This window comes from Vicugna pacos, chromosome 11, assembly GCF_048564905.1.
Source record: "Vicugna pacos chromosome 11, VicPac4, whole genome shotgun sequence".
Lineage (NCBI taxonomy): Eukaryota > Metazoa > Chordata > Mammalia > Artiodactyla > Camelidae > Vicugna > Vicugna pacos.
Window position 1 is genome coordinate 79784759 of NC_132997.1, and position 19092 is coordinate 79803850.

Sequence of the window (19092 nt, forward strand, 5' to 3'; positions counted from 1 at the left end):
TCTTTGTCAGTTGCTTTATTAATTTTATATAAAGCCAAAAATCAAATAGATAATATACAGTGTGCAGTATTCACGGGAAAAACATGAGGCTTCTTGGAGCATGAGATTGGAGAGATTTTTTGGTCATCATGTTAAAACTATAGTGCATTGTTTAGCAATAGCCTGGACTCATGGAAAACACAATTTCCTTTTAAGCATAGCCAGCTAGATATATTTTATTTAGTTCCTATTGATAGGAAATTGGATGGATTTTTTTGTTTAACTTTTGCTTGAATGGAATAAAAAAAAAGACACTTTCGAGTAAGTGTCTAAAGTATCTTCTTTTTTTTATCCCGTTTGATTTCCCTCTATCTCCCCAATATTTTCCCAGTTGAAATGATCCCCAAAACAGACTCCTCTGCTTTTATAAAACCATGTCTTCTCAGGATAGTCAAGGTAGAAAAGAGGAAAATCCAACTGACACTGGAATCAGGCAGATAGAAATCATTCCACTGCTGCTCCACGGTTTTGACTTAAGCTGGATTAAGGGGAATTGTCTCTGTTGGTGTCAGTGAATGGTTCTGTTCACGAAAATGTTGTAGGCATGTTAATGTGGGATTTGCTTCTGAAGATGTAGCTTCTGAGCCCCACGGCTGATAAAGCCGTTCGAATCTCTAGCTCATTTGCAATGATTATAGCAATTGTTGCGTATGCGAAGCCTGCCAAATGGCAAACAGGCATTAAAATATTTATCCACCACCTGTGAACAAGACTTCCCAAGGCTCCCAGGGAAAAAAAATGATGCTCTCTGTGTTATTCATTAGAAGGCATCATTTCCCTCAGCCATTTAACATTCATCATATTTGAGTGCATTCGTGCTTTCACGGGGGAGAAAGAACAATTCCTGCAAAGACAAAAAAAAAGTGTGGTTGCCGTGCTTGCCGTAGGTCTACAGGGCCTCCTGCCTGGATATGCAGCTACTGTAGTCAGATTCAAAAGCCTTAACCAGCTCGTTTTGCGTCTTTCAGATACTGAATGAGAGAGCTGCAAAGGAGCTGGAGCAGTTTCAGATGAGAAATGCTAAACTTCAGCAAGAGAACGAACAGCACAGTTTGGTTTGTGAGCAGCTATCTCAGGAAAACCAGCAGAAGGCGTTGGAGCTCAAAGTAAACACCGAGTGATTTATCTGTCTCCTATCATACCCTCCTTCATTCCCTATTAATACGGGTTGGCTGTGGCTGTTGGAGCCCTTGGTTGGATGACCTGTATTAGCCTCGATACATCAGAGGCAGGTTGTAAGCCTACAGTGATTGCTTTATGCCCAGAAGCAGACAGTTTGATGACTTCCATTCTTAGACTACTGCAAACCTTATTATTGATCATATGATTATGCAAATGCTTTCCAAAGCAAGCTCAGATATTCATCTCTGTAATTTAGCCTTGCAAGTAACCAGCTGCCTAGAGTTAGAAACCATTTACATGAGTGAGTGGCAAGGAAGTCAGATTATATTTTACTACTTGTATGGAGAGGATGGAGTGGGAGGGGTGGGCGATGGACTGGTACTATTTGATGTCTACTCTCAGGACTGCAGAATCATGGTTTTCGCTTCTGTCCAATGTGAATTTCAAAACAGATCTCCTAGTCTTCTCCCTGCCCTCACTGAAGAAGGCTTGCAAATTGTTTGGATAACAGTTTTATAGTTGGATACATTTTGTATGCCTACATGCTTAAGAGGGTGGCTTTATAATTATCAGCAATTCTGAAAAATTCATAAGCCCTACTCTGGTTATGTTAGAATACTAGGTATAAAATTAGTGACCAATCAGGAAAATACATAGATTCGAGTAGTGAATCTTAACAGTTTCTGCGTCACAGCCCCTTTTGAGAATCTGGTGACAGCATACACATACACATACACACAGATGCACACACATGCTTGTTTGCACATCTTTTGTTTTGTTTTGCATGCAGTCTTAGAGGTTTACAGGATTTTTCTGAATTTTAACCATAAGGTCTGGATTAATAACCACTGAATTAGAACATCTTATTATTCCAATTGAAAGGGACCTTAGGACAATGAACTTGGACCTGGCAGGATCTGAGGCTGAGGAACATTTAAGGAATCTGGAATAGTTTGACTCAAAACCATTCTTTATGAGAATGCTCCTAGTTGAAGCAGAAATAAAACGACTACTTAAGGCAAAATAATGTATTAGCCCCTAAGGTGAAATTAAAGTAAAAATACTTATGCCATTAATTCTCTCCTTTGATAACACAAATGGGGCACCTTGAAAGATGGAGAATTTTTGCTCTGAGATCCTGAACCTGTGGGATTCTGCTTCCAGCAGTGATGTGAGAGTAACAGGTTGAGCTACGTGCAGTCTCTAAATGTCAGGAACTGGGGATAATTGCTACCTTTTATTTATTTATTTATTTGCAGAAGAATCCTTTCCAGTCATTTCTAAGAATGGCAAATTTAAAAAAATGAATTTAATTTGAATTTAAGAAAATTCATAAAACTTGGAAGTCCATAGACAAAAAATCTGGTGCTTTACTTTGCTAGAATTATTGTTTTGATATGTTTTGCCATCAAGTAGACTTGCCTGTTAATGTTACCCTGTCCATCTGTCCATATGTACAGTCACAGACTGACACAGTCTGAGGAAGGAGGACCCCTTTTCTAATGTATGTAATTGCACTACAGTGGCCATGTGGGTCCAAAAGAGTCAAAGTTTTATAGCATGTTAATAACCTCTGAGAGAGATCACTCTGTGAGTCTAATCAGATACAGCATTTGTACACAAATTTCATGCGTTTATGATACATGCAACTCAGCATTCTCATTTGATTAAACAATTTGATAGTACCTTGAGACATCAGGCTTAATCAGTCTTTTCATCATTTTTAGCTTATATAGCCATTTATTTTACTCAGAGATTAGAGTTTTTCCAGTTTACTCAAAACCAAACAGTGTGTGTTTTGATTTAATCTCAGAGAACAACTTTAAATTGGCCTGGAAAGAATTTCCTTGTATTGGTTCTGAATTTACCATCATCTAGTCGCCAGCCCTTTATTTAGAATGTGTGTCCCTGCTTAGTCTTCTCTAACTAATTACAGGCCAAGGAAGAAGAAATCCATCAGATGCGCCTGGACATTGGGAAGCTCAACAAAATCAGAGAACAAATCCATAAGAAGTTGCATCAGATTGAAGATCAAAAGGCAGAAGTGGAACAGCACAAGGAAACTCTGAAAAATCAGATCTTGGGGTTAGAGAGAGGTAAACCAAGGGTCATTTTGTGCTTTGCTTTATTAGTTTTTAAACACCTCATTGGTGACTGATGTCATTTGGCAACCCAGGGCTCCGTGCATACAAATGCAAACCATGCCAAATGAATTCAAGAGAACTACATTCAAACTAGTAAGCAGATAATATGGAGGGGACATCATTTTCAAAATCTTAAACTTTCTTTCCTTAAAAAACTCTCCAAGAGGTTCTAGTGAGTATTGCTCAGTATTTGTCAGTGGAGGATCTAACATCCATGCTTCTAGATCTGGGTTCTGCATGACTTTTTCTTCAGTGTTCTTTTTTCATAGACGATACGGGACAAATTAACATGAATGTTCCCCATCAGCAGTCTTTGAGACAGTAGTGCGCCCAGAATCAGTGAGACAGAAATAAATGGCTTCTAACTTCTTTCCTCTGCTAGTACTTTACATATGGCAAACTCTTGTTTTACCCAGCTATCACATTGACCTGTGAAGGGAAAAGTTAAGTGCTGCAGAAGGCTATATAGTACAGAAAAATCATTAAGGATACACACTCTGGGGTCAGATCTGCCTGGGTTCATACCCCACCTCCATCACACTTAGTTCTTGGGGGACAAAAAGACCTAATACACAGAAAGCTCTTGGGACAGTGCCTAGCACATAGTAAGTGTTTACTACATGTCACCTATTATTATCCAGTTACATTACTATTTATAAAAGTGATAAGATAGAATACTATCTCATTCTGAAAAAGGATATGATTAAAAATAGGGTATACTAGTTAAATATGGTGTGGTAGAAACAGCTCTGGACTTGGAGACAGAGGATCAGGATTTGAATTCTGACTACACCAGAAAATCTACGGCAGGAACACCTCACCAACCCAGCTGTAAATCACTGGATGAGATAGCATACATAAAAGAATACAAATGCACATTGCCTCCCTGAAAGTTAGGTAAAACTTAATCTCTAGATAAGATAAGTAGAAATATTTGTAAGTCTTTGAGAAGTGCAGAGATTTTTCATCCTAAGATGTCAGGAAATCATCTTTTACTGAGGTACAGTTGCAGTTGATCTTGGCAATTTCTCCATTTATTTATTCATTCAATAATTTGATTACATACTATGTGCAGGCATTATGCTAGGCATTGGGTGCATGGAGGTTTCTGCCCTCAGGATGCTTACAGCCTAGTATGAGTTTACAATTTAATGTCTTCAATGACAGATATGAAAAAAAAAAAGAACTAGTAGGGCATGTTTTGTAACTGGCTTAGTGAATTTCAAAAACACTCCCATATTAAAATTTCTGTATTTTTACTTGCAATAGTTCTAAGCTTTTTAAAAAAATTATCCATTCAGTGTTGAACCCAATTCTTCATCCTTAAATCATGTTTACAGAAGTCATTGTGCTTTCTCATCTGGCTATTTTATAGATATCGTTAACATCATTATTTCTTCTTAGGGAGCATTTCCTTTGGATGTGCCCTATCAAAGTGTGGCACTGGACATCATGGTCAGGAACAGGAGTCTCCCGTTTGTTATGATTTCCTACCACAAAATCCGAGAAAGGAAGTGAGAAACTGCCAGAACTAACAAGAGTTCAACAGAGTGGCAGGTTATAAAATAAATATATAGATATCAATAGCTTTCTTTTGCACAAAGAGTCAGTTACAATATATGATGGAAAAACCCCCTTTACAATAGCAACTAAGGTAATAAAATATTTATGAATAAAGTTACCAAGATATCGGTAGGACCTATATATATAAAACACTACAGAATTCTATTGAGGGGCATAAAGGAAGACTTGACAAATGGAGAGAGACGCCAAGTTCCTGGATGAGAAACCTCAATATGATAAAGATATAAATCTGTCCAAATTAATCTATGCATTTAAATTTCCAATAAAAATTTCAGTGAGTTATATTGTTTGAGACTTGAAAACTGATTCTAGAGTTCCTCCAGAAAAATAAACACGTGACAATAGCCATAAAATTCTGGAAAAGAAAAGTGGAAAGGGAGCCTTTGGCTTACCATCTGTTTAAGTGTATTATAAAGTTTCAGTAATCAAATATTTTAGTGAAAATGCCTGAATAAACAGATCAATGGGAAAAAATTGGAAAGACCACAAAAATACCCAAGATGACCATAAAGGTGTTGTTTCTTACCAATATGCAGGTTGAATTATTAAGAAAATGGTAGCATGACAATGAGCTACTTTTGGGGGAAAAAAGATTTAAGACCAAATGTAGAACAATAAAGTGAAGATTGAGAGATTTAATGAAATTTAAACCAAGTTTTTTTTTTAAGCAGCAAAAGACTCTACATATGAAGGCAAATTGACTAAAATAGTGCCAAAGAGTTAGTATTCTTATTATATATAAGGTGCTGTTATAAATGCACAAAAAGTATAATCAGTTCATGAGAAAAATGGGCAAAGGGCCAATGTGGGCAATTTGAAAAACAGAAATACAAATAAATGATCATTAAACATGAAAAGGTAGTCAACTTCACTACTAATTAAAGAAATGTAAATTAAATACAGGCATACTGGTTTAAAAAAAATCTATCAAATTGTCAAAGATCAAAGAGAATGATAATACCAGTGGTGGTTTGGGTGTGGATTTAAACTGCTGTTAATTTTTGGAAAGAAATTTGGTGGTAGGAGAGAGATGCCTTTGAAAAGAAAATCACCTTTGATCCAGGGCTTCCTCTCCTAGAGAAACAAATGAACAGAAACTTTCACAGGATTATTGCTTATAATTGCAAAAAACAAAAACAAAAACAAAAACAAAAAACGTAAAAGGAAGCAACTTAAATGTTAAGACAAGAATTGGCTAAATAAGTTACACATTTTTATACAGTGAGATGTGAAGTCATTAAAAATTCTGATGCAGATGTACATTTACAATATAGGCAGGTATTTATTTTATGTTTGTTAATTATAAAAGTAAGCTACAAAGCAGTAATGTGTAGTATGAGTCCCTCTGGGTGTATGTGGTGTATAAATATTCATATTTATATACACATACATTTTTGCATAGGAAAAGGAAAGAGACACATCAAAATCCTAGTAGGTTCTGGTTGATTTAAAATTTTTCCCCCTTGTTTATTTTTGTTTCCCATTTCTTCCTGTATTTCTAATGATTTGTATAATAAAAAAGATTTTAAAAGAGCAAGGACTTTTTGAGTCAGAGCAACGAAGCTCCCAGCCTCAGCTCCGTCACCTCTTGGCTGCGGACCCTTGACATGTGGCTCTCTAAGCCTCCGTTTCCATCCGCTCTGTGGGGCAGGAAGATGTACCTTACCGAGTTATAATGAAGATCACGTAGCACTCAACGAAAAGTAGCTTTATAGCTGCAAATAAATATATAAAGCAGTTTTTATGGCACTTTGGCTTTGGCAGATTCTTTCCTAGGTTTTTCTCTTTATTTACTATTGTTTTTCTCCCTGGTGATTTAGAGGTGGAGGCTTCAAAGAAACAAGTAGAACTTGATAAGAAGGCAATGGATGAGCTTCTGAGAGAAAGGGACATATTGAATAAGGTGAGTTTGTTACAGTAGCACTGGTAAATAAATGTCTTTCTTTAGTGCTATAATATCTACCTATAACCGGTTGCAGGGGAAAGAAGACTCTGAGGCAAGCAAAAGTAGATTAGAATTAATAATAGTGCTCAATTTTCCTCTAAGCAGCTGTCTACATTTTACCGTTCACTGGCTGGGAATTGAAACCACATTATCACCTGTGAGCACAAAGGGACTTGGGAGAATTACCCTACAACCTCGCGGGGGATTTCAGAGTGTCTTGCGGTTTCTGTGTTTATTGCTGGCGTGTTATTTGGCATCCTAAGCAGTTGATCAGAATCTCCGATTTTAGTATCTATTATCTGCAGCCTTTGCTAATCCAGACAATACAAGTGAGTGCTAATACCATTTTAACTTTGAGGTGTTAAAAGAATGGCTGCTGGGCGATGTAAAGAGTCTCTAAGCTTCCCTCCCTCTTTTCAGGAGTGTTGTAGGTTTCTGTTTTCAGACCTTATTCCTCCTAGCCTTTGAGCTCAACGTGGTCCAAAGCTGAGGGAGGGGTTAGGGGAGCTTGAGGCCTGGAGATCTTCCATTCAAGACAGGACCCCCACCCCACCCCCGCCCCTTTCCTCTCCTTGCTCTTTTCAGAGGATTCTTTCCATGGACAGTCACTCTTGGGAGACAATGCTACCTTCAGGGATTTAGGGTGAACATTCCCACTCAAGGATTTCCTCCAGGGAGGAAAAAGCGATGGGCCGGGTGTTGAACAGGGAGGCTGCTTCCATCACAGACAGCCTGATGGCTTTCTGCCAAGACAGCTTCATCTCGTCAAAGTGGAGGCGGCCCAAATTTGTTCATTGCAAATTTTTATTATGTCTTTAGGTTTCCCAGAATTGAACAAATATTAACAAAGTAGATTACCCTGTAGTTTAAAGTAGACTATTTAGGGACTCTCAGGAAATAGAAGATGAGCTATCTTTACATGCTGAGCACTCCTTAAGAAAGTCATTGATTTTTCTTTCTTTTTTTTTTTTTTTGTGTAATCCTGGAAACTCTTCCTTTATTTTATAAATTTGTACATGTACATAATATTGTTGGATTTAGATCTTTAAATTTATTTTTAACACATACAACATTTCACCCATTTATATTTTATATATCCTGGTAAATAACCAGTAGGTTTTGTGCCATAATAGGACACCTAGCACATTAATTATATTTATTTGTTTCATTTGACTACATCAACACCTTCTTTTAGGGCAGGATATACTTTTATTTTTTCTTTCCTGGCCATTGCATCCTTAGGGGCTAGCACAGCCCCCACCCCTCTGCAGGTGTGCAACCAGTCTTTGTTGATAGTACATTCTTTCCCCACTGACTTGAAAGGCCACCTTCATTGTACGAATGAGTGACATAGTTTTGCAGGAAGCAATGTTAATATATTTTGGTTCTTTTAGTGTCATGTTGAAATGGCTTTATCTTTCACAGAGCAAATGTTTAATTCAATACTTGAAAGTAAACTTGACCTTTTCCATTTTCTACATCGTTACCCAACCAAGTTTAATGTCCATTTTTTTTAACCTGTTTATATTCCACTGGTTTTCAGACCTGGCTGCAGGTCTGATTGGTGAGAGATTTGGGAAGGGATTATGAGGTGCCTCATGGAACCAGCCCAAGGATACAGCCGGGCCTCAGGAATGGATAGGAACCTGACCTCACATTCTTGGGATGCACAGAAAGCCCTCTCTCTCCACCACTAGACTTCCAGCTGAGTTGTTGCCTCATTTCTTCCTTGCAGTGAAGATTGTCTCACTCGGTTTCCCAGTCCATATGGCAGAAAAAAGCTGTCACCAACAGCTCCCAACTTTACATCTTCTACCAAGTAAAAAAAATCCAGAGGCCCTATTTCTAAAGCCACTGGCTCCATTCAGCTGTGGCTGGAGAAGCAGACCCTGTAGCATGAGCACGGCTGCCAGAACTGCACCCTATTAATTCTGTGTTTCAGGGGAACAACCTGGCTTCTTGGGCAGCCAACCCAAGGCATTTCCATTTCAGTATCAGAAATCATCAGTGCAGCTTTTTAAAAAAAAACCTATGTGCCTGGGTTCCATCCCAGATCCACTGAATCAGAAATCTCTGGAGTTGGGACATGAGCATCTGTGTTTTTTAAAAAAACTGGGTTAATTCTTTTTCTAAAGTGGTAAAATACACATAAAACAGTTTAACATTAGTGACATTTAGTATGGTCAGTGTTGTGCAAACATCACGATTATCTAGTTCCAGAACATTTTCATCACCTCAAAAGGAAACCTTGTATTCATCAGGCAGTCACTTCCCACTGCCTCCTCCTCCCACCCTTGACCACTACTAATCTGCTTTCTGTTTCTGTGGATCTGACCATTCTGGATGTTTATATAATTGAAATCATACACTATATGACTTTATATCTGGCATCTTTCACTCAGATAATGTTCTGAAGCTTTAATCATGTTGTACCATGTATCAGTACTTCATTCATTTTTATGGCTGAATAATATTCCACTGTATGGCTTTAGCACATTTCGTTTATTTATTCATCAGTTGATGAACATTTGGGCTATTTTCACCTTTTGTGAATAGTGCTACTCTGAACATTCATGCACAAGTTTTTGTTTGAACACCTGCTTTCAGTTCTTCTGAGTAGACACCCAGGAGTGATATTGTTGGATCATAGGTACATTATAGGTATCTGTATTTTTAATTAGCTGGGTTTATTTTACTTTGTAGTCAAAGACTGTTTCACAATGGGGTTTATTTGTTCTAACGTCATAGGAAAGTGGCTAGAGCTGATTTGGAGGTTGACTTCAGGGTCAGTTAGCCCTGGATTCAAATCTTAGTTCTGTCATTCTGCTCTTGTATGAACTTGTAGGCAAGTAGCTTAATTTCTCATTCTCAGTTTCCTACCCCTAATATGGGAGCAATACAGTGCCCACTTCCTATGATGTTGTCTCTTTGTGCATTTATATGTGTGTTTATAGCGCCCTGTGCAAAATTAACATAACGAGCTCTTAATAAGCTGTAGAAATGTGATTATTTTTATTCACCCCCACCAAATAATGCATCTAATTGTTTTAGGATTAAGGCAGGGAGTAAATTTAAATGCAAAACCCCAAATGTTTTGAGTAATGGGGCTGCTCTATTGTCCTGTTTTTTAGAATATGCTTAAGGCAGTCAGTAATACCCAGAAACAGATAGACCTGGTAAAGCTCCATGAACAAGCCAAGAGGAACCTGGAGGAAGAAATCCAGAACTACAAAGACGAAGCACAGAAGCAGAGAAAGATCATCTTTCAACTGGAAAAGGAGCGAGACCGGTACATCAATGAAGCCAGTGACCTTACCCAAAAGGTAAGCCACCCTTTGAGGGTGGGGGTCGAGCACCAGCACATCCTTTCTGATTGTCACACTTCTGATTGCCTCACACTGTTGCAAAGACGAATTACTCAGATTTCAGCTTGTGGTTCATGTGCTGATTTAAGATAATGGGAAACAAGCTTTTCTAGGAAATCAGCTTCTTCCTGTTTAGACTAAATAAATGTGGAGCAGATATTTGCAGAATAGAGGTTTGGAGGAGCATCTATGCATCTGCTCCGTCTAGCTCTGGCCGGACATGTCTTCCTTGGAAAGACCCCTAGAGATCCTCATACCCCTGGTTGGGAGCCTTTGGAATACAGCATATTTCTCTTGTGACTTACTCATTTAAGAAGCCCTACTGATTGATTTACTGACTCTGAGAGGACTCGTTGTAGGTTCAGACACTCATGTTCTCTAGCTCAGCTGGCCTGTTAGCCTTTGTATCAGTCAGAATGAGTTGTAACAAATAACTCTCAAATCTCAGTGGTTTATAGCAACACATCTATTTTTTACTCATCTAAGTGGCCTTTGAGTGTCAACCACAGCCCTGCTCACATCCTCTTCACTCCAGACTGGCTCCATTGGGATGTGCTGGCCTCTCACAGAGGAGAAAGTGTAGTAGTGAACCTTTGATGTGCTCAGAGCTCCCGCTGGCAAGGGAGGGGCACAGGGCCTGTCCACTCAAATCCCATTGGCCAAAGGAAGTCACATGACCAAGGCTTACATCCCTGGGCAGGGGTATGATACTACTAGGGGAGGGGCCCTGCCTGGTGAGATACGAATGTATCTGATGTATAATCTGTGCAGCCTCCTACTTCTCCTTCCTGACAGTCAGTCTCTCTCCACTCTGGCTGCCCTCACACTATCAGGGCTGTTAAAAATTCCAGTGTGATCTCGTTATTACTCCCTGCCTTACAAACCTCTGCCGTATCTCAGCAACCTGAGGCAGTGCTTCCTAATTTTTTTTGCATCACAGCACACAAAGAAAATTCCATGTCTATAGCATGTGGGAATAAGGGGGATGAGACTGAGCAAGGCTGGAGGGAACTAACCAGGGCTGCCAGCTGCCCAGGTATTACCTGGCCACCCTGTGGGTAGAGTAAATTGGTATTTTGGTAGATTCCTGCAACCCCTGTAACCCATGCAAGACACAGAAATTGGTGTTCTCTAATTTACGGGACAATGTCCAAGCTCTTTGTTCTCCCTGGAAAGTCCTTCCTTCCCTTCTCTGCGTGGAAAACTCCTATTCATGCTTCAGTACTCAGCTCTAATGCTTATCTCTGGGGTCAAGCCTGCTGTGACTCCCTAGGCAGAGCTAGTCATGTCCTACTTTATGGGTCTGTGGATCCCTCTGGAATGGCACTTATCTTCTTGTGTAATTATTTATTTGTACCTTCGTATTCCCTACTTTCTGTTGAGCTCAAGGACTTTATCTCGTTCTTTTCTTCATTTTCATCATTCTAGTAAATAGCAGGCACCAGAAAGTATTTGTTGAACAAATGGAGAGAGAATGAGTAATGGAAAGAATCCCGCCACTGATTTTAATATAGGGTTGTATATTTCTCTGTTTCCTTGTGTAAAAGAGATACTGGTACCAAGTTTTGCTGGTAACTGTTTTTCACAATTTCTGATGTTTAACTGCACAAGTTCTTAAAATATTATTTATCAACTACAATTTTTCTATCTCTTACTTAACCCCTGACAGCGTATATCAGTTGCTATAGCAACCTGTGTCATCTCTGGACTTCTTATTAAAAACATATATGTCCTTTTGATACCTCCCTATATTTCTTTCTTTACACACACACACATACACACACACACACACACACACACACACACACACCCCTCATTCCCACAAGCAGGAAGTTCCCTTTCCTGCATTCTATTAATAAGTTGAGGGCTGGGGAAAGTGTCATGAAACTGATATTTTCATCAACTTCTAAAGAGAGATGTCCCAAGTTTATCCATTTGACCCAGCAATTTCTTTTGTAAACACTGAATCTATGAAAAAATAAGAATGCAGAGATTTTCAGAGAAGAATATTCTTCAAAATAAATTGTGCAAATTTGATGGGTACCAGTAAAATCATGTTTGAAAAATATTTTTTTAAATGGGGAACATGGTCACAATATGAATCTGATAAAAACAAAATGCAAAATTATTTATTTGGTTTGACCCCAGATTTTTCTGTGTGCAGAGGAAAAGGATTGGAAGCATGCAGCATGGGATGGTTGGGAATCTTAAATGAGGAAATATCTGTAAAGTATTTAGAACAATCTTTGGTGCATAGTAAGTGCTATGTAAATGTCTCATAAGTAAGCAAATAATAAATAAATAAGCAAATAGATAAGTAAATGCATTTGTCATAAATAGTCCAGAATTTTCTTCCAAGTGGCATTTGAATGCAGTTATTCTCAACTCTTTTGTTAAGTGTCAGTAAGGTGCAGACATAGATGAAAGTTTTTAACAGGATCAAACACTAAGACTGACATAAAGCCTGATGCTAAAATAGAAGAAGAGAGAATGGATGAAAATTTTAAAGCCAACAGAGGGAAACTGAGAAAATCTTCCTGGACCTTAACCTCATGATCCCAGAATTTGCTTCATCATAAAGAGGACCTGAGGGATAGGTAGATATGGCTCAGTGGTAGAGTGTGTGCTTAGCATGCATGAGGTCCTGGGTTCAATCCCCAGACCTCCATTTCTAAAATAAATAAATAAACCCAATCCTACCCCCCTACTGAAAAAAAAGAAACACCCAAACATACAAAAACCCAAAGAGATGACCCAAGGACAGCTAGAAAGATGCATCTCCCATCTGGACTCTCTTCCCTGACTCCAGATCTGCACTATCCAAGAACTGACCAGGTGTCACTCCACCCTCCTACCTGTTCTTCCCAGCTGGTTGGGCAAATACAGCAAACCCAGTGAACAAGTGGGCAGGCTGTGGGGGAACTGGTCGGGGCCCAGTGCATTCTGGGGATGGTGGCTTAGGAGTGTGACAGGGCAGAGAGAATCACCCCTGGGAGTGGAGCAAACTAGGAATTACAGTTTTCCATAGGCTGCATCAGCTCAGAGTGACAGGTAATAAGCAATTGGACCCGGGGCTCCAGCCATATCCCTAAATGAAAGAATACTGGAGATTGGGAGGTGGACGGAGCTGTGCACATCACTGTGTTTTCAGCTGTAGATGTGAAAGTGGATTCTACCACCATCCTGAGGTACTAAGAGTTGGACCTACCTTAATAGTGTCATTCCTAGGTTGCTGTAAATCCTGCGTTGCTCAGGGATGAATAAGGTGAAAACACCAGCTTCATGAGGCCTATGAAAAAAAATAATCTTGGAACCAGAGAAAGAGAATGGTCTCTGAAAGCCCCAGGGTAACAGCCCGCCTCTGAAAGGTCCTCCATGACCAGGTATTTATGTTGAAGCCTTTGAAACAAACACTTTTGGAAGTAGAGAACAGTTGACTCTCAGTGATTGCCTAAGGTTCAGCCTAATAGAAGAAAATGCAGAGAAAAGATTCAGCTTCCTTCAAAGAATATAAATATACAAAAATCAGTGCCAGGTTTCCTCTAATGGAAAGAACAGTTTCTGTTTAGCAAAATCTCTCGATATTTGTGTTTGTTTGAAAGATGAGGTCCAATGAACCAGAGAGGGAGCAAAGTAAGGTAAGAAAAGTAACAGTGATTGGGAAGGGGAGTTGGGTGGTGAGCAGGAAATGGGGGGAGAGACGATAGGATGAGAAAGTAACGCAAACAACACCGGCACCCAGGCAGTAGGCTGGGCTCTTCTGGAAGACATGACCAGTTCCCAGGGCAGGAATGACCGAGGAATTGCTAAGAGCAGGGATGTGCAATAGCTGATTTTAAGTTCTTTACTGTGCTCTGTACCTGCAACCTCCAGTGACAATCTGCTACATCAACCCTGTGACCGGATTGCAGTTTGTGGGGACAGGAATGGGATGGTGAGGGATGTAAGGTACCACATCCTAGAAAAGGGATAGAACGTGCAAGAGAGAAGTGCCAAATGAGAAACAGGAACTTGAAATCACAGTAAATAGGAGAAATACAGCCACTTTAAGAATTCTTGGAGTTAGGTGGGATGCTAGATTTCCTAGCACAGAGAATGGAGATTCTGGACTTTCTGTTGTGTGGTTAAGAACAGGGTGACCCCAGTAGGGCACAGGATTGTCATCTGGGTTTAAGTCCAAGATGACATTACTTCTAAGATAAAGCAAAGATGGAATGAAAAGAAAGTGATAGATAAAATAAGGAACAATTGAGGAGAGACTAAAACACACAAAAACCCAAACCAGACCAAAGCAAACAATGACAGATTTAAAATGTACAATGAAGTTAGTAAGGAACAGAACTGATGTGAAGCAACATGGATGGACCTGGAGATTGTCATTCTAAGTGAAGCAAGCCAGAAAGAGAAAGGAAAATACCCATATGATATTACTCATATGTGGAATCTAAAAAAAAAAAAAAAAGCCACTTCTGGTCATCGCCTCCCAGACATCTTATATGCCCAAGTGCATTTTTTATAATGATTCCCTACCTACAATTTCTTAGCTCTCTGCTTATTTGCCTATAACAGTGTCAAGCAAAGCTCTTCTAGACAGAGGTTCCAAGAAATGAATAATAATGTGCTTTCAAGGGCTTAGAAGAAAGTGAAGTTAGGAAAAGTTGATCAAAGAAGTATTGTTCACTGAATAGGTACTTCGTGATAAAAAGAAGCTCCTGTTTCTTCAGTATTAATATGAAATCTTATGCCGAGTGTCTTTATTGGGTAGAATCCTGGAGAGGTCCCTCAAGGGGACATATACAAATTATAAACTTTTTGTGTTATAATAAGAAAATGTATTATGGATCACTGTTTTCCTACAGAACATAGTTTGATGCATAGAATCCATTATGACATAATATTAACCTATCATGATAGTCTATTAATATTTATTAAATGATTAAATTATGATATGCTAGGTACTTATATGATGCCACAAATATATATTTTCTCACTTATATCTTGGTAATAGCCCTCTGAGGCAGATAATATATCCCCCATTTTATACTATAATATGTTATTAAAAACAGATAGGGAAACAGACATGCCTCTAGATTTTAGCTAGAGGATAAAATAAGAAAGTAAGAAAAATAGAGATGACTTAAAGTTCCACATGTCCAGGCACCTAGGTGTTTTTTTTCCCAGAGAGTGAGTTGTCTAGTTTCATTATGGAGATAAAGGCATTGTCAGCATCCAGATCATTGCCATCAAGTCAGAAAAACTTATTTGAAAAGTTTATTGTACTGATATTTCATCAAATGCACGTTAAATGATTCTAAAGTCAATGACCTACTTTCTCAGCCTGCCTTAGTCTATATGATGTTTTGACTATGGCTGCAAATTTCTAGCATGCGTTATTGATTTTTATCTCAGTCTTATTTCTATTGGCAGGTTATGTTAACAGAAAAAGAAAAGGTAGTAGGTTATAAACTGAGTCTGTACCCTCCTAGTGCATGGTAAGCATTTTATGGGCTCCTCTGAAGTAGGCCTCCATATGCTAGGATCTCCAACTCTCTGGCTGTAACAAAACTTACTATATTTGGATGTGATTTATCTCATGAGTTGGTTTGAGGTATCTAAAGTGTAATCAATTAATTAAGCTCCAGCCCCATAGCTGGCATTCCACATTCTCTGACATATCCTTTTAAACTGGGGACATTTTGCTGGCAAAGAGTTTTGCTCCTACTTAACACTCCACACACTTTATGAATTTTCAGGATTTGAATCTCTATGTGACCTTGGCTTGAATGATTTCCCTCAAAACAATTTGAGTCCCAATACTTAGAGCTAAATTGCTTTGTGAATTGTCTTTTCCTTTCATTTCAATACGTTAAAAAATTTTCATTGTCATTTAAATGAAATACCCTTGACCTTTTTGGGATCATGATGGGTTCCTATTACTCCCAACCTCAAGAATCCAGAAGCAAGTTTGATTTTGTGCACTGTTGTTTGCAGAAAGATGGACCCTGCTAGCTGGGTTCCCCAAAAAGAAATGCCCTTGGCTGTATCCTTTCTCTGGAGCATTATTCTGTCTGTGCAAAGGATTATTCTTGTTACATTATATCTCAAAGTGATTGAACAACCAATTTTTTTTTCTATTCTCTGATGTGCTTTTTGATGTTTGAATGCTGATGATGGTGTTTAAAGTGTTTTCAGTCTATTCATTTCACTGACCCCAAAGAGGGTGATCATGTCCCCTCTTTATTATTATTATGCTAAAATGATGCCTTTCTTTTAAAAAAAATCCAACAAGTAATAAATCTAGTAATATCTTTTTTAGATTTCATATTTATTCCTAATTTATACATTTTAGTTACTGGCGATGTTACCTTAAAAGGCCACCTGCTACTCATTTTTTAATAATTCTAAAGATGTAGATCAAAGAAATGATAGAAAAAGGAATGAGATTTCTTTGCATTTCATATCTATCCACATGCCTCTTCTCCAGACCTGCTTGTCCCAGATTTCCTAATTTTGTTCCTTGCAGGCTCCCAACCAATGATGCAAGCCATTCATCGCTGGGTCTGCTTATAGTCTTATCTCGGGCCATTTTCTTTCCACATGAAGTGGACAATAGCAATTAGTAATAATAAAACAGTAAAAGCATATGAAAATTCTTTGTACAATTCTGGTTGCATGAATTTAAAAAGTTAGTTGAAAGATAATTTTCTCAAAAATCACATCAAGCACACATAAAGGCTCAACTCAAGGAGAAACAGAAAACATAGAAAGATCAGTAATTAGGGAAGCCACCAAAAAAGCTGAGAGAGAATTAGCTCCAGCACTGTCACTGGCGGCCTAATGATTTTAGAATTGAGTTCCTTCAAAGTTGTAAGAATCAGATAATTCTCAGGCTATATAAATTTTTTGTGTGTGAATTTAGAAAAAGTGTTCCTCATATGCCATGTATTCTTTGGGGGTAATACTGGTGGGCATTGCTGTATGGGCATAACCCATGCCTTTTGCTGTGATGATGAATAAAGATTCCAGGCCGAGGAGAGAGCTTGGGGTCCAAGGGGAGTCCTTGGTTGGGTTGATTGAGGAACAAGAAGGAACAGGTAGTTCTCACAAATTATGTAAATCCCAAATATTAATTTCTTGGATAAGGTGTGTCAGATCATCTTCAGAAACTGTCCATTAACCTCTCAGTGTTTAATTCTCTCATAACACCCTGTGCAGATCTCAGGTTATTGGTTGCATTCATTCCTTGATTATCCATTTCATGGTGAAGTCATCTCACTAGAGGTGAACTTGATTATAGGGATTGAGTCTTCTTTACATCACTAGTACTTTTACAGTGTCCACCACAGATGGGCCATCAATGTCTGTTCATTGAATGAATGAATAAGTGGGTGAGTAGATGAATGAGTGAACAGGAGGATATTGCGCTCACTTTATGAAATGAGCAGAAATCATGATATTAAAATAGAACCAAAAAGAAAACTCTAGACTTATGTCATTTATTATGCAGCATCCTAAATGAAATTCAGTACATTATAAGAGAATCATCCAGTATGACCAAAGAGAGTTTATCCTGAAACCTCAAGGATAGATGTCTATTAAGGAAACTATTGCTGGCAGTATGGAAATGCAAAGAGTTACAACCATTTTGGAAAGCAATCTAGCAATACCTATTAAAGTTAAAAATATATATGTCTTTTGAGTCAGATAACCACTCGTGGGAATCCATCCCAACAGAAGTGAAAGAACAAGTGCATAAGGACATATGTATAAAAATGTTTATTACAGGATAGTCCAGAGTGGCAAAAAAGTGGAATCCAAGTGAATGCCCATCAGAGGAGAACAGCTGAGTGTATGATGGTTCACCCACACTTTAGGGTGTTATCCCCCCTTTAAAGACAATGAATTAGAGATACTGTACCTGATTTCCACCAAGTATTATTGAGTGATAAAAAGCAAGTTGCGTGAAAGTGTATAAGCAGATCCCATTTTGCTAAAAAATAAAAACCACACCCCAAAGGCAAAACGAAGGGAGACAAACAAATCCCTGTATCTGTATATTGACTAGTTGAATAGCTGTGAACGATATTACTTCTTTTGACTTCGGTTTCCTTCTTTGTAAAATTGGGGTGATAATAATGCACATCTCATAGGATTTTTGTGAAGATTAAATGAGTTAATGCATATAAAATGCCTGGTAAACAGAAAATACTTAAGAAATATTAGCTATTACGATGATGATGATATTAGTAGACCTAAGTAGAATATGCAGAATTCAAAGAAAAATACGGACGAATACATCTAGATTGTTAACTTGGTTACTTTATGTGTCAATGAGGGCCTGATATAGGTTGAAGGGAGAAGGAAGGTCCAAGTAAATAAGGAAAAGAAAATAAATAAATGTATATTATGCATTTATTTAAAATTATGACACATGGAACTATATATAAAGGAATAAAATGAAAGTACCCGTGAAAGGAAACATTTATTACTAAGTATATCAAATCAATAGGCCCAATAATATAGTGCAAAATAATACATGCGAAAAAGCATTTACTCAAATTTAATCCATCCCTCCTGAAATATGTCAAAGAAATCTTTGAAAGGTATTTGTTTAAAGATATAAAGGAAGAGAATCTAGAAGGTGGAGTAGAAGGATGCTCTCAGCTCACCCTCTCCCACAAATAGACCAAAACTCACATCTGCAGATCCACTCAGCCAACCATAGCACCTGTTGAACTCCGACAGAACATCGCCCTCTTCAAAAGACAAAGACGCCAAAAATCTGGTAGGAGAAAGGGAAAAAAGAAAGAAGAAAAAGTAAAACAGTGCGGGACTGATCCCGTGGGGAGGGAGCGGCAAAGGAGGACTAGCACTCATTTGCTGGGTCTTCCCC

The 19092-nt window shown here is 38.4% G+C and overlaps 1 protein-coding gene across 6 annotated transcripts in view; it reads left to right on the forward strand.

Moving 5' to 3' along the window:
* The window catches only part of CFAP58 (cilia and flagella associated protein 58), a 214565-nt gene that overhangs the window by 11824 nt on the left and 183649 nt on the right, over positions 1-19092 (forward strand). For all 6 annotated transcript variants that reach the window (XR_012077570.1, XR_012077569.1, XR_012077568.1 and 3 more), the window contains exons 6-9: positions 1008-1145; positions 3098-3257; positions 6710-6792; positions 9966-10157. Coding sequence is in view for 2 of the 6 variants with exons in the window: in XM_072971840.1 (XP_072827941.1) it covers positions 1008-1145; positions 3098-3257; positions 6710-6792; positions 9966-10157 (573 nt within the window). In the remaining 4 variants the exon portion in view is untranslated. The remainder of the gene's footprint in view (positions 1-1007; positions 1146-3097; positions 3258-6709; positions 6793-9965; positions 10158-19092) is intronic.